At 38.5% G+C, this 13,916-nt stretch overlaps 3 protein-coding genes across 3 annotated transcripts; all 3 read left to right on the top strand.

The window, feature by feature from the left end:
* Window positions 1-156: 156 nt before the first annotated feature.
* On the top strand, window positions 157-8,271 carry FDP41_008910 (uncharacterized protein; the record flags this gene model as incomplete). Its single annotated transcript, XM_044712813.1, has 1 exon — window positions 157-8,271. One exon carries the CDS (start codon window positions 157-159, stop codon window positions 8,269-8,271), a length of 8,115 nt encoding a protein of 2,704 aa, XP_044557375.1.
* Window positions 8,272-8,440: 169 nt separating this feature from the next.
* FDP41_008909 (uncharacterized protein) lies at window positions 8,441-9,355 on the top strand (the record flags this gene model as incomplete). The annotated part of the gene is made up of 2 exons (XM_044712811.1): window positions 8,441-9,220; window positions 9,281-9,355. 2 exons carry the CDS (start codon window positions 8,441-8,443, stop codon window positions 9,353-9,355), a joined length of 855 nt encoding a protein of 284 aa, XP_044557374.1.
* Window positions 9,356-9,478: 123 nt separating this feature from the next.
* On the top strand, window positions 9,479-13,739 carry FDP41_008908 (uncharacterized protein; the record flags this gene model as incomplete). Its single annotated transcript, XM_044712810.1, has 2 exons — window positions 9,479-9,481; window positions 9,660-13,739. 2 exons carry the CDS (start codon window positions 9,479-9,481, stop codon window positions 13,737-13,739), a joined length of 4,083 nt encoding a protein of 1,360 aa, XP_044557373.1.
* Between the last annotated feature and the right edge of the window lie 177 nt (window positions 13,740-13,916).

The following is a 13,916-nucleotide window of genomic DNA, read 5'->3' as shown; positions in this document are numbered from 1 at the left end:
CAGTCCTCTCAACGACTCACATGAGTCTCACACAAATAAAACTTGCAGGTGTTTCTTTTTTATTAATAATTATTGTTCATCAATATTTATAAAATTGATAAATCCTGCCATACAAAGTTAACCTCAAACGTCATCTTTCGAGGAGAAAAGAAAAAAATGTCATCAAACACAAATTTTATCAATCGGTGGCCTCCTCACAACAGCACCGCTTCGTCTGGCTCTGGAAGCAACACCAGTTCTCCACCTCCTCTTCCTCCTTCACGTCCTTCGAAACCTGCCAGAAACATGTCAGCGATTCCTGGTTTGGATTCATCTCCCCTAAATTCCAACAACACTTTCTCAACAATGGAATCTCTTTCTAAAAAGCGTCAGTTAGAACAGAAAGTCACAAGCGGTGACAACCAATCACCTTCTTCGTCGTCAATGAGCAGAGCGTCCATGATGAATCCAACCACTCCGACGACTAACTTTTCTGCCCTTCGAAACCAAATTGCCACTGCATTTCAAAATAATAATCATTCACACGCAACAACCCCGAGTAGTACTAATAGTACAACAAGTGTGAGACCCTCTGCTCTCTCACCACGAAATAACAACAGCATCACGACACAACCTGTTACGAGTACTATTGGTTTTGAAAATACATCATCCATCTCGGTAGAAACCACTTTATCATCTTCGACATTAGCTTCAATCAAGAATCGTGGGAACAGTCTTCTTCGATCGAACAACAACACTGATAATAACGAAAGTACATCCATCACGATGTGGCCCAAGCTCAGATCTACAAATTCCAACAATAACAACAATAACACAGCTGTGGGTTCTACATCGTCTGGAGAAACCACAACCTCAACCTCAGCACTAAAGAAGAATATATTCATCATCAAACAACAACAAGAGGAAATCAAGTCAACCGAAGAGAAGATGACTCAACAAAGTGCTCAATCAAGTACATCACCACGACCACCGATTCCTTCTCGTGGTGGTTCAGTGAGTCGATTTGGTGAGTCCACCATGGTTCATCCTTCCTCCTCGTCATCCTCCTCTTCATCTTCCAGTACGCTTGTTGCTTCGTCTCATAAGGAAGGGATCAGAGATCAAAACCATCAACTATCACCAAGATCTGTTTTTGCAACCTTCATTGGCCAAACAGCAACACAAAAGGAAGAGTTGCCAGGATCATCCTCCACTACTCAAACCTCATCACCAAGATCTCATCATCAACAACAACAACAACATTCACCATGCTCATCCTTGTCGCCTTCAACAGCATCCTCATCACCGAGCAAGGTACTTTCACTTCATCAAAACAAAGTAACAGAGCCACCAAAAGAGTCATCCCCACAAAAAGCAACAACATCGACAACCCCTTCATGGGTTTTAAATCGGAAAATTCATTCTGAGAATCCATCATCATCTTCCTCCTCTCCTGTAACATCATCAAAGCAATGGCCACCTCAGAAGCAGCAGCAACAACAACAAGAAGCCTCACCGACCACACCCACCTACAACCACCAGTTGCCCTCCTCTCATGAATCATCATCATCACTCTCTGTATCTCCTGCAACGAATAAGGCTCTCTCGGGCAGCACTAGTAGCACTGTCGGTGGTGCAAGTCCTACGATTAATCGTTTCTTGTGGAACACGAAAAAGCAACAATTTGATCAGCAACAACAACAACAACCGAAAAATGATGAAGCCTCTTCTTCTTCTTCCTCGCCATCAACACCCCCACCATTGCCTTCTTTGCTCCGAAAGCCTACTTTGAAGATTGGAAGTGTTAGTCCTGGTAGCAATCACAACAATGAAGGTAGTAGTAGCAACAGTGGAGGAAATTTTGAGAATCATCAATCTTCTTCTCCGACTGTAACAAATTTGTCGAATTCTTCGACATCATCAACTTTGTCGAGGTTCAAAGAAAGACCTCCTCCATCGGTTCCTTCTGTGTCTTTAACGAATGAAAGAGAACAAGGCGTTGGTTTGCTATGTAAATCAGACACGACAATATCTAAAAACAGTCTGGTGTCACCCAGATCAAACTCATTGCTGAATAAGGACTGTCTTGTCGAAAGCAACGGCTCTGATTCTCTTCATTCAGAACCCAACACAACCAATTCCAACATCAAAACTTCGTCACAGGCAATTCCATTTAAAAAACAACCTCCTCCATTGCCACCGTCTAAAACTACTAGCTCTCTTTCAAGTAGCATCAGCAACAGCCCAGTTCCGCCAATAACTGAGAGAAAGACATCACCATTCTCAATTAATTCAACAACAACATATTCTTTAGAAGAATATTCTTCAAGTTCAAGCACTTCTCAAAAAAAGAAGTGTCTAGATCAAGATTCTTCCTCAACAAGCACACCATCAACAAGTCCAATTTCTTGTGACTCCTCTAATACTTTGTATTCAATGCAAAAAATCTATAGTGCTCACGAACCTGAGGACACATCATCGTTTCATGACTTAGAATCAGACGGTGAGGTCGACAACGATTTTGCAGAAGATCAGGAGTCTTTCGGAAGTTCAAGGAATTTCTTTGATATGGACTCTTTTACCGTTGCCGGCTTGGGTAAATTGAAGTCGATGAACATGTCGAGCAATCAGCGATCCAAAAAACCTCAACGATCTAGAAGCAACGATTATGTGCAACCGACTGCAGTGCAAAAAGAATGTGACACATCCAACTTTGAAACCATTCTACCTAGCTTTTTAATAGAAACTAAAATCAAACCGTGGTCACAAACCGATAGTACAATCTCACCCGAGGAAGAAGCAGCTCTCTCTCAACGCAAGTATGCTCATCCAAATTTGAGAAATGCTTTCAAAGCCTTTAATGAGCCTTTCCGCATTATGAAATGCATAGAACCTCCATATTGCAGTGTTCCTTTCAGACCTACGTTTGATGATACTTACGACACTGCCACAACTACATCATCACATGTGTCATTATCAACTGATTCACGCTCTCGATCTAACTCTAATTCATATTTCCGACCTTCCACTGAAACACTGGAGGAAGAGGAAGCTGAGGAGGAGCAGAGTGGAGCTCAATCCTTTGGAGCATTTTTGGCAAAGCTCAAAGAAGCGAATTCAAACGAGGATTATGCTGGTAGTTCCTCTCCAAGAACTGTATTTTTGAGACAATCCAACAAATATAGTTCTGTGGGAAGATCTCATAAATCGAACGAAGGATTTGATGAGATGGTACTCTCTGACAAGAAAAAGAGTCTTTTTGAATTTGCAAAGGCCACCATCGCAAAAAAGACAACCGATATCATTGAAAACATTGAACCAAAGAATGGAACAGTGATGACATTTAAAGAGGTCGGTCTTGACCAAATCACGGAAAATATTACTTCAAAAACTCGTTTAGTGAGTTGTCTAAAGCCAGATTACAAATTTAAACCTCTAGATGCATCTCTTTGTCAGCGATCGAACGACATTCCGTACCCAGTTAAGAGAAAGACAAAATTCTTCTTGCAATGTTCGAACTTACGATTTTTGGACAGTACACAAATGAAAGATCGTGAGCTTCTCTTCATGACCATAGCTCTCTATGACACACTTGCTGGAAGAAAAATTTCGGAAGACTATCACTTCCACTTAATGCCTAGTTGTCAATTTAACAGAGTTTCGGAAACGATTAAGCGTGATCTTTCACTGTATGATGCATCGCTAAACAATTCCATGTTTGCTTCCAAAAAACTTTTCTCAGTGAGCTATCCAAATGATCAGATTTATGTAGTGGCATTTGTATATCGAATGCCAACATCTACTATCAAAGATGCTATCAAAATGTACTCTAAAGAGGCAAAGAATGTTGAAAAGTGGTTCGAGAAATACGAAGAGTACAAGCCAAAACTTTGTAGACATAGACAACCATTCTTATTCAGCTTTGCTCCCTTATTTGAGAAAGAATTAATGGAAATCAAAGGAAAGCAGGTGGAAACATTTAAGCTTAGTAGCTCTAAAATAGATTTGAAACCACTTTATGAGATTGAGGGAGATTGGAAAAATCCTATGGATGTCATAACGACGATACGCAACTCTCTGAAAGAAAAGAAGACAAAGAGTAACCAAGTGTCAGGAGTTATGTCACTAAATGTTGAGCTCTACTCCAATGCTAGTGCCCAAAGTAATTATGAAATTCAGCAACGAGTGACTCAACAACATCACAAATCCAGTAGCATTCATTCTAGAAACAATTCAGATAGCTCTCTTGGTTCATGCACTCCCCTGACTGTCCAGGTTTCTCCAAGATCTGATTCAATGTTTGATCGTCACGATGTGGAGCAAATACCGCGTGATGTTATTCAAGAGTTTCCATTACTTTCCTCTAACTATCCAAATCTCGCGATTCAAAACACTTTATTTATTTATCCAATTGCATTTTCCATCGAAGGATCAAAATCTGCCAAGAATGTTTTCATTGAAGTGTATTTCAGAAATAACGATGTGATTCCACCAGTCATTAATGACATCAACGATCCCTACTCTGAAAAACGATTTATCACATGGCTCAAGAGAGAAAAAACACACACTCTTTTGACATCACTTTCCTACGATGAAAAGCAACAACAGTTGTTTGATGAATTTAGATTGGAGCTTCCACTAATACCAAACTACAAACATCATTTGTTGTTTGTTTTCTATCACATTGATATCGACAACAAACGATCTAAAAAACTTGAATATGCTAATCCAGCGATTGATGCACGCCAGGACTTTTTCGGGACCTCGGACAGAGCTGTAATAGGATATTCGTTCTTGCCTCTTACCAGACGCGTCCAAAATGATAATTCAAACTACAAGATAGGAGAAAATATTGCATTTTGTCACGAAATATCAAAAGAGTTAAACATTTACAAGAAAGATACATTCTTGAGCAATTATCTGTCTTTGGAGGGCTTACGAGCGATCAAAAATGCAAAACTTGTTGTGAAAACCAAGTTGGTATCAACGCTGTATCCAAGAGATCGCTTTTTATCTCTTTTCTATTGTGTCATGACAGATTTGTATACATTCCCTCTCTTCAAGTCCAACGAAGTTTTAGAATATCTTTCAAACGACCTTTTACTGAGATTTAATGAAATTGACTTCTCAGAATTCATGCCTCATTTTCCAGTGGTCATGAATATGCTCTTTGAACTAATGACAAGAATAAGAGATTTCTCAACAAACATCAAACTTGTGGAACGTGTCGAACAACAGGCTCTTGATGCAGTAATTGTGTGCTTGAAAGGCGCCTATCACTACACCAAACTCCACTCACGAGGTAACAAATTCTTCTCGAGCTATATCAAGTACATTTTCGCTCCAGATCAAAGTCTTACCTTGAAACTGCCATACATTTTTATTAAATTGTTGCAAGCTACCTCCAGAGAAGTAGACGCAAGTCAAGATACCAGATACATTGACGAGAAATTTGGAAAAAAGAGGTTGTCTAATACCAAGAAGTCTGCACCTGTCTTAGAAAAGAAAGAGGATGATCAACACTATGATGTCATCAAGTTTTCTTGGTTTATATTTGATGCTATTGTAAAAAGTGTTGCACTAGATTGTGCCAATAATCGTGAAACCATGGGTTATCAAAGCAACACTATGACTTACTTCAATTCAGAGCAAGATGAACTAGCATTTATTGATCTCGTTGAATCTGTCATGGTTAACTTTAATAATTGTGTCAATAAGCTAATGCTAACAGAAGTAGCCAATAGGAACAATATTGGTTTGAATGGCAACAGAAATTTGGCATTATTTATTCGAGATTTAATACCCATGTTACATAGAAGAAATATTGTTAAATTGTTGAACAATTACTTTTCTTTTTTCAGCGGCTCTGATGAAAAACAATTGAATTTGAAGATTGAGTTTATTGCTATTGTGAGTGATTATGAATATTGGATTCCTCTGAACAATCTCAGCTTGGAAGAGGGTAACTTTGGTATTAGCCATTTTTCGAACTTGTTTTATCAAATTGTCGACACCAATAAGGACAAGCTCGTGAAGAAAATTTCCAAGGCCCTACTCAATCATTTGTGCAAGCTCGATTACGATTCTCGATACAACGAAGATTCTGAGAAAGCACTTGTGTGCGAATTATATCTAGGATTTGTGGATGCCTTCTTTGAAAGAGACGGTAGCCTTCCATATCTTCAAAATGATGACCTCTATGTTGTTACCTCTTGCATGATTTTGTGGATCATGAGAGGTCTTTCACAGAGACGTCTTGTTGAGTGGTTTAAATCACAACCCTATTACAGGACTTCAAATATTCTCACCTTTTTAGATTCCTTCACTATTGCTATTAACAATCTTGACTATAATGCTAAAACATCCAAAGAAAGAGAGCTCAAAGATGACAGGACTCTACGAACAGAAGTGATTCTTATAATTAACTACCTCATTTCTGTCATTACCTCAGTTCATATTCCGGATTATGATCTTATCAAGGAATTGGAAATGCAAAGTGACAATATTGAACTGCTCGCAAACATTCCACTCAACGATCCAAGCCTGTTGAAACAAAGACAGTTGGTGTCTGATTATGAATCTCTTAAAGTAACTTCGCAACGACCAATTGTTAGTTTATTCTTCCGCCAAATATGCAGACTACTCATGAATGCTGTACTTCAACTTACGCTTCGAAAAGAGCTTGACCTGTGCTATATTGTTTTCAGAGAATCCATTTTCCCACTCATTTGCAATTGTACCAGTCATTTGGTTCTCACTGAACTCTATGACACGTCGATTCCAAAGAAAGAACGAGCTCCAATCGCTGAAAAACGACGTCTCGAGCAAAAATGGAGATGGTTACTTGGTGCCGTAATGTTGCATGCTGGTTTTACTTCAGAGGAAGAAGAAAATGCATACCCCATTGTGAGAAAATGTTACGAACTTTTATTAGCACCATTCAAAAACAAGAAGTTTGATGCCATTCTCGAAGATAGTACTTCTGAAGAGGGTGATCTAATGTTCAACACAGATGACAATAATATTAAGGCTGGTACTTTCAAAAAACTTGTCGAAAGACTTTTGGACGTGAATACTAATAGCGTAGATAAGGAAGGTAATAGATTTGCCGATATTTTCCTTCTCACATGCACCTCATTTGCATCTCCAATGCTTCTCCTTCAACAAATTATTGATATTTTCAAGAATACAGACGATGCTGTGATAAAGTTGCGTGTGGAACAATTTATTAGCAAATGGGTGAGATTTGGTTTTCATGATTTTGACAATTTGCTCATTGCTCGGTTGGTATCATTCCTTTCAAACATTTCAGCTGTCACACAAAAGAAGATCAAAAAGTACATTATCAAGCACTTCCTACACGTGAAAATGGAGAATTACGGCGATCTTAATAACATCTTTCCAAATCCTCAAATACCAAAGAACATTCCAAAAGAAAAATTGGAAGAACCTGAAATGGATATCAAGAAGTGGAAGGAAGCCAAGAAATTCGCAAAACATCTCGAAAATCCATTCAACTTGAAATTTGAGTTATTGGAATGGCCAAGCTTGGAAATTGCTCGACAACTCACTCTCATTGAATCCAAACTCTTTAGAAAAATTGAGGCCAAAGAATTTTTTGGTAGTGCTTGGACCGATAAGGGATACAAGCAAGAACTCGCTCCCACACTTTGTGCCATCACTGAAAGAACAAACAACATTAGTTTCTGGGTCAGAAATAAGATTTTAATGGAATCCAACTTGGAACTTCGAAAGAAGATAATGAAGAAGTTTGTCGATATTTTACGAGAGTTGAAAGAGCTTCGAAATTACACCTCCATGATTCAAATTACTTCTGCTTTCAATTCTGCTGAAATTCATAGACTGAAGAAAACAAAAGAAGGTCTCAGTAAGCAAGATTTGGAACTCATTGAAGAGTGTTCCAATTTGGTGAGCAACAATTCCAAATCATTGAGAGAACAATTAGAACGAGAGGTCATTATTAACGGAGCACCTGCAGTTCCTGTGGTTGCCATTTACTTTACCGATTTGGTCTTTATTGAGGATGGTAATCCTGATACATTCGAGCACAAGACCAATCGAAACAAAAAACTCATCAACTTCCAAAAGAGAAGACTCTACTACAATGCTGTGAATACTATCAAGACATTGCAAACCAAATCTAAATATTCACTTCAACCATTGCCATATCTTCAATACATTTTGAAGGAAGAAATTTTACAAAATCTCAAAACCGACGAAAAGATGTTGTTCGATCTGTCACTCAAAATTGAACCAAGAACAAACAAATAAATTTAGGTGTATATCTAGTTATTAATGATATTTGATTCGCAATCTGTTTGTCACCAATAACATTTGAGAACTTTTGGTGCTCCTTCGCATTGCTGAAGGACTTGTTTCGGTATCAGGTCTTTGAAATCCTTTTTTAATTACAATTATTCAAATTTCAACAATCAAAAAAATGCCTCCAAAAAGCAATCTCGCCAAAAAGCAAAGGCTTCTTCCGAAAAGCAACAAACACAGCAATAGTTCTGATAAGAAGGAAGTTAATAACAACAACACCATTGTCAACAATACGAGTAAATCTCCCTCAACATTGGAAGGTTTAGAGGAGGGAAAGAGGACTCTTTTCATCAATCCTTATCATCGGAAAGATGATGACAATTCCGATACGTGTTCAGTTCATGATGATAGTTTATTGATCATGATGGATAATATTCAACATCCAACATTTTCCTCTGTGGGATCTCCACCCACAAGCAACAACAATTCTATTAATAGTGCGAAATTATTTCTTGATGGGAATAGTGGAGATAAATCATCAGCAATACCTGCAACAACAATTCTTGCAGATGACAATTCATCCCTATTCTGCACCGAATCTGCTTCATCATCTCCTCTCAAAAGAACACTCTCACGAAGAAGCTCAAGAAAGGAAATTAATTACAATGAACAAAATTCGGATGATGAAGACGATGAGCTGAACATGCCCCAACGACGAAGAAAAAAGAAAAAACACGAAGAAGATCCAGAGGCACGTATCTATGAAGATGATGAAGATGAATTGAGCGCTGAAACATGCATTCGTGTGAATCAATTACCGAGAGTCTTTCAGAAAATTATGAATTCTCTCAAACCGAACATATCTTACGAATCATATGCTGTTCAGACCCTGTTATTGAACTGTGCTCTAGATACTGAGAATTTTCACGATGAAGAGTCGTTAGTAGATTTTGTGACGGTATGTTGGTGTTCGTTATTATTTGAAATATTGAGCAAACAATGCAACAATCAACGATAGTACGTGATCAAAACAAACCCACAATTCGTTATTAGGGGGATGAAGTCGTGGCAAGATCCTTCAATGTCATCCTGAAGATTCCACTCGCCATAGTATGTGCCATTTGAAAAATGTCTACATGGTTTTAAAGTTGTAACAGCAATATATTCCCACAACCCGCCATGCTATTACAACTTTAAAACCAAATACGCAAAAAAAATGGTAAGTCCAGAGTTTGTTGTTGTCGGAACCTATTTGTCTGACAGTCGTGTTGCTGTTGTATACAATCACATGATCCGATTTTGTAACATCATTAACAACAACAATAATGGATCTTATCTTCTTTGAACGGGTTGTTGTATGGCCGAACATGTCTCAACAATATTTGAATTGAACAAAGAAACAACTCTTTATTGTATCGCAAGAATCAAATGGAAAAGGACCTGTTGTGTTCAGCTGGCAAAAAAGCGGAAACTATTTGGCATGTGTCGGCCCATACAGACGTGTTCAAATATTCGATAGACAAGGAAATCTTTTCCATCAAATTTCATTAGAAGATCCTGGCAGAGTACTTGCATTGGATTGGGATTGTTCCGATGAAACACTAGCAATCATGCAAGAAGGCTCAAGTAAAATTCCCCTATTTCATATTAATACAAAGAAAGAAGAAAGCATTGAAACGAATACAAAAGAGCTAAGTTTTATGAGATGGGCCGCCGCTGGACCCTATCTCGCAATCGGAAGTGTCAAAGGAACACTCTTAATTTATAATAAGAAATTGAGCAAATATGTCCCCATCAAAGGAAAACATACCAAGAAAATAACATGTGGATCATGGAACTCGCAAAATGTCCTAGCATTAGGTTCTGAAGATTTACAAGTAACCATTAGTGATGTTGGAGGTGACACCCTCAAACAAAAACAAGCAAAAACAGAACCAAAAGGAATGGAATTTGTACGAGTAAAAAAGAGAAATGCAAAAGACACAACAGTGGCTGCCATTGTCGGTGGAAACTTTTGGATGTACGACTATGATGATGAAACGGAATCAAAGCCAACAGAGTTAGGTTTCAGTGATGAATATGGTCGGATGATCTCATTCAAATCGTTTGGAGATGGGTATTTATTGCTTGGATTCGATCGAGGTTATGTTGTTATTGCTTCCACACACTCTGATGAGATTGGTATGGAAGTAAATTCATGCAAGGTTCACGATTCTGAATTGAAATATGTTACCTATTGCGAGGCCTTGAAAAAGGGAGCATCTATTGGAGAGAATTGCGTGAAAGTTTTTGATTTGTCTGATTTGTCAGCCTTTGACACAAATGTGATCGACAAGTACGAGCTAGATAATGAGTATGGAGCTTTGAGCCGAGCTGAATGGACAGAAGACGGTCAAATTTTAACAGTAAGCTCCAATAACGGTAATCTGTACAATTTTTTGACAAGCATTCCTGCTCTGAACGATTGTCACGGCAAAAATGTTCTCATGCTCGTATCTTTGAGAGAATTAATAATTAAGGATGAAGTTACCGAGAAAATAATTGCTCGGTTCAGTATTGATATTGAACCTAGCTTTGTAGCACTTGGACCAGAGCATGTTGCTGTAGGAATGAACAACAGAGTTTGGTACTATAGAATTGACAATGGTAAAGCCACCCTAATTTCTACACGAGAGTATTTGGGAACTGTAGAAAAAGTCTGTGTTGGTTTTGATTATGCTGCTGTACTTTCAGGCGGTAAAATTACGCTGCACCTTATTGAAGATCCGGCACAGGATGAAAAATGGAAAGGACGTGAAGAGAAACACTTCCCAGAGAAAGACGATGGATCTTCCATTACTACACTCACAATGGCTCCCGATTTTCTTATTTATGGAACCTCTCGAGGCGCTTTGTATTACTTTTCGCTCGATGACTGGTCGACTGTAAATGAATTTAGGCATGATGTCGGTATTACTTCCGTGTTTACCAATATAATAGGCACTAGACTTGTATTTATTGACGAGACCAATGCTGGATTTTTGTATAGCCCCGTAGATGATTCTCTTTGTGGCATCGACTCCTTCCCAAGTTCTGTTGACAAGGTTCTTTGGGATCAAGCTGACCAAAATATTTTCGTAGCCTGCGATAGCAAGAAATTCACCACATATGTTTACAGTCACACCACAAGGTGGGGACCCAAGGTATATGTTGTTAAACTAGATGGCGACACTCCTTCGAAAACACCAAGACCTGAAGGTTTCTCTCCAATTTTCCTCAATAATGGAAAAGTGTGCTGTCAAATGAAAAATGGCTCGATTGCTCATATTCGATTATCGAGTCATTCAGAAATTGAAGTGAAAAGCAAAGAAGATAAGAAGAGAGCCTTCGCTCAAAACATTGCACTACTTAGATTAGAGGATGCATGGTCCAACGCTTTCGACCTCAACCAAGAAGATTTTTGGAATAAGCTCAAAGACGTTGCCATAGACAATTTAGAATTGGAGCTTGCATTGAGAGTTTATAGACTCAAAGGAAATGCATCAATGGTTATGGCTCTCTCCGAGCTTATCAACCTCGACGAGATCAATCTCATCATCGGTAACTTGGCCATGATTTCTGGTGATTTTACCGATGCGGAATCCAAGTTCCTTCAATCCACTCAACCAATCAAGGCTTTAGAAATGAGAAGAGATTTAATGAATTGGGATCGTGCTCTACAGTTAGCTCAAACCCTTGATCCAAAACAAATACCTCTCATCTCAAGAGAGTATGCCAACCAATTGGAATTAAAAGGAGAATTCCAAAAAGCCTATGAACTCTATCAAAGGGCTCTCATGGATTCCAATCCTGAAAACAATGCTCACAACCAAATGTGCAATGAAGGCCTCTGTAGAATTACTATTCGATTGGGCGATCTTAGAAAAGGTTTTGAACTTGCAATGAAGAGCAAGAATAAGAAGCTTTGTAGAGAATGCGCCCAAATATTTGAAGAGCTTTCTCAATTCGACGATGCTGCAGCGCTTTATGAAGAAGCTGAAATGTATGAAAAGGCTGCCGAAGTTTATATTCAAAACAAAAGTTATTCCAAAGTTACAAATCTCATGAAATCGAAGAATATTATGAACCCAAGACTCCATCTTCAATTCGCCAAAGCTAAGGAGCTGGAAGGCAAATATGAGGAAGCAGCAAACTCATACGAAAAAGCAGGTGACATTAATAGTGTGATTAATATCAACCTTCGCTATTTAAACAATATTCCAAAAGCAATCGAATTGGTTAAAAAGACAAACTCAACAGATGGAGCGAACCTCATTGCCACTTATTGCAAAGAAAAGGGTAACTATAGATCTGCTATCGAATTTCTCATCATGGCAGAAAAGGTCGAAGAGGCCTTTGATATTGCCAAGACACACGATGAAATGGACACCTACGCCAAAATCATTGAAAATAAGGCAGAAAAATCGGATTACTTGAGCATCGCCAAATACTATGAATCTAAAGTAGCTTTGGATAAGGCCGCTGATTACTACTTTAAGTGTGACGAGTTTGCTACAGCCCTCACTTTGTATGTTCAATGTTCGAGCAGACTGAAACAAGACTCTAAGGAGATGGAGTCTGTCATTGATAAGGCCATTGACGTCGTCGCTGCAGCAAAGAACGACAACCTGACGCATTCATTGATTGACTTTTTAATGGGACAAGTTGATAATGTTCCAAAAGATCCAAAGCACGTTTTTAGACTATACATGGCACTAGGCAACTTTAAGCAAGCTGCAAGTACTGCACTCGTTATTGCAAAACAAGAACAAGAAATTGGAAACTATCAAATTGCTCACTCGATTTTGTACGACACGGTCAGACAGCTTGAAAAGAAGGGTCACCACGTACAATTTGAACTCAGAGAAAGCCTCAATCTTTTGCATTCGTATCTCATTGTGAAATACTTGACAAAAATGCAAGAGCAAACCATTGCGTCTCGAATGCTCCTCCGTATTACAAAGAATATCAGCAAATTCCCTCACCACATCGTTCCTATCCTTACATCCTCAGTTTTACTGTGCTACAAATCAGGGTTGAAAAAGTCAGCATTCGAGAATGCAACCATTCTCGTTCGACCTGAACATCAAAATCTTATTCCAGCAGAAAAGAAAAAGACGATTGTTCAACTTGTGAGAAAGCGAAAAGCCTACGAAGACGAACAAGAAAACACCTCTCCTTGTCCCATTTGTTCTGCACAAGTGCCAGATTTTTCACTCTATTGTGAACATTGCATGAATAATTTGCCCATGTGTATCTCGTCAGGTATGCACATGACTTTGGATGATTGGTGTCAATGCCCTCAATGTGAATTCTCTTCAAAACATTCCTTCTTTATCAAAATGCTTGAAACTCTAGGAAACAAGTGTCCCATGTGCTCTCAAGTGGTTAATCCCAAGGATGTCCAAAAACTTTCCACCGAACAAGCCAAGCTAGTGGTTGAAAAGTATCTCAAGTAATTATTGTACATAAACAAGTTATTCTTTTTCATGTTCATGTGAATTGAATGTGGAGACACTCTCACACCCTATTTCCTTTTGTCTATTTTCTCAGAAGGTCCAATTAGAAGCAGGTTTGGCCAAAAATATTTTAAAAAAAACATCAAAAAATATCCCTGTTGATCATCATCAACAACA

This window comes from Naegleria fowleri, assembly GCF_008403515.1.
Source record: "Naegleria fowleri strain ATCC 30894 chromosome Unknown tig66, whole genome shotgun sequence".
Taxonomy (NCBI): domain Eukaryota; phylum Heterolobosea; class Eutetramitea; order Acrasida; family Naegleriidae; genus Naegleria; species Naegleria fowleri.
Note: the sequence above shows the minus strand (reverse complement) of the source record. Positions and strands in the feature narration are given on the sequence as shown.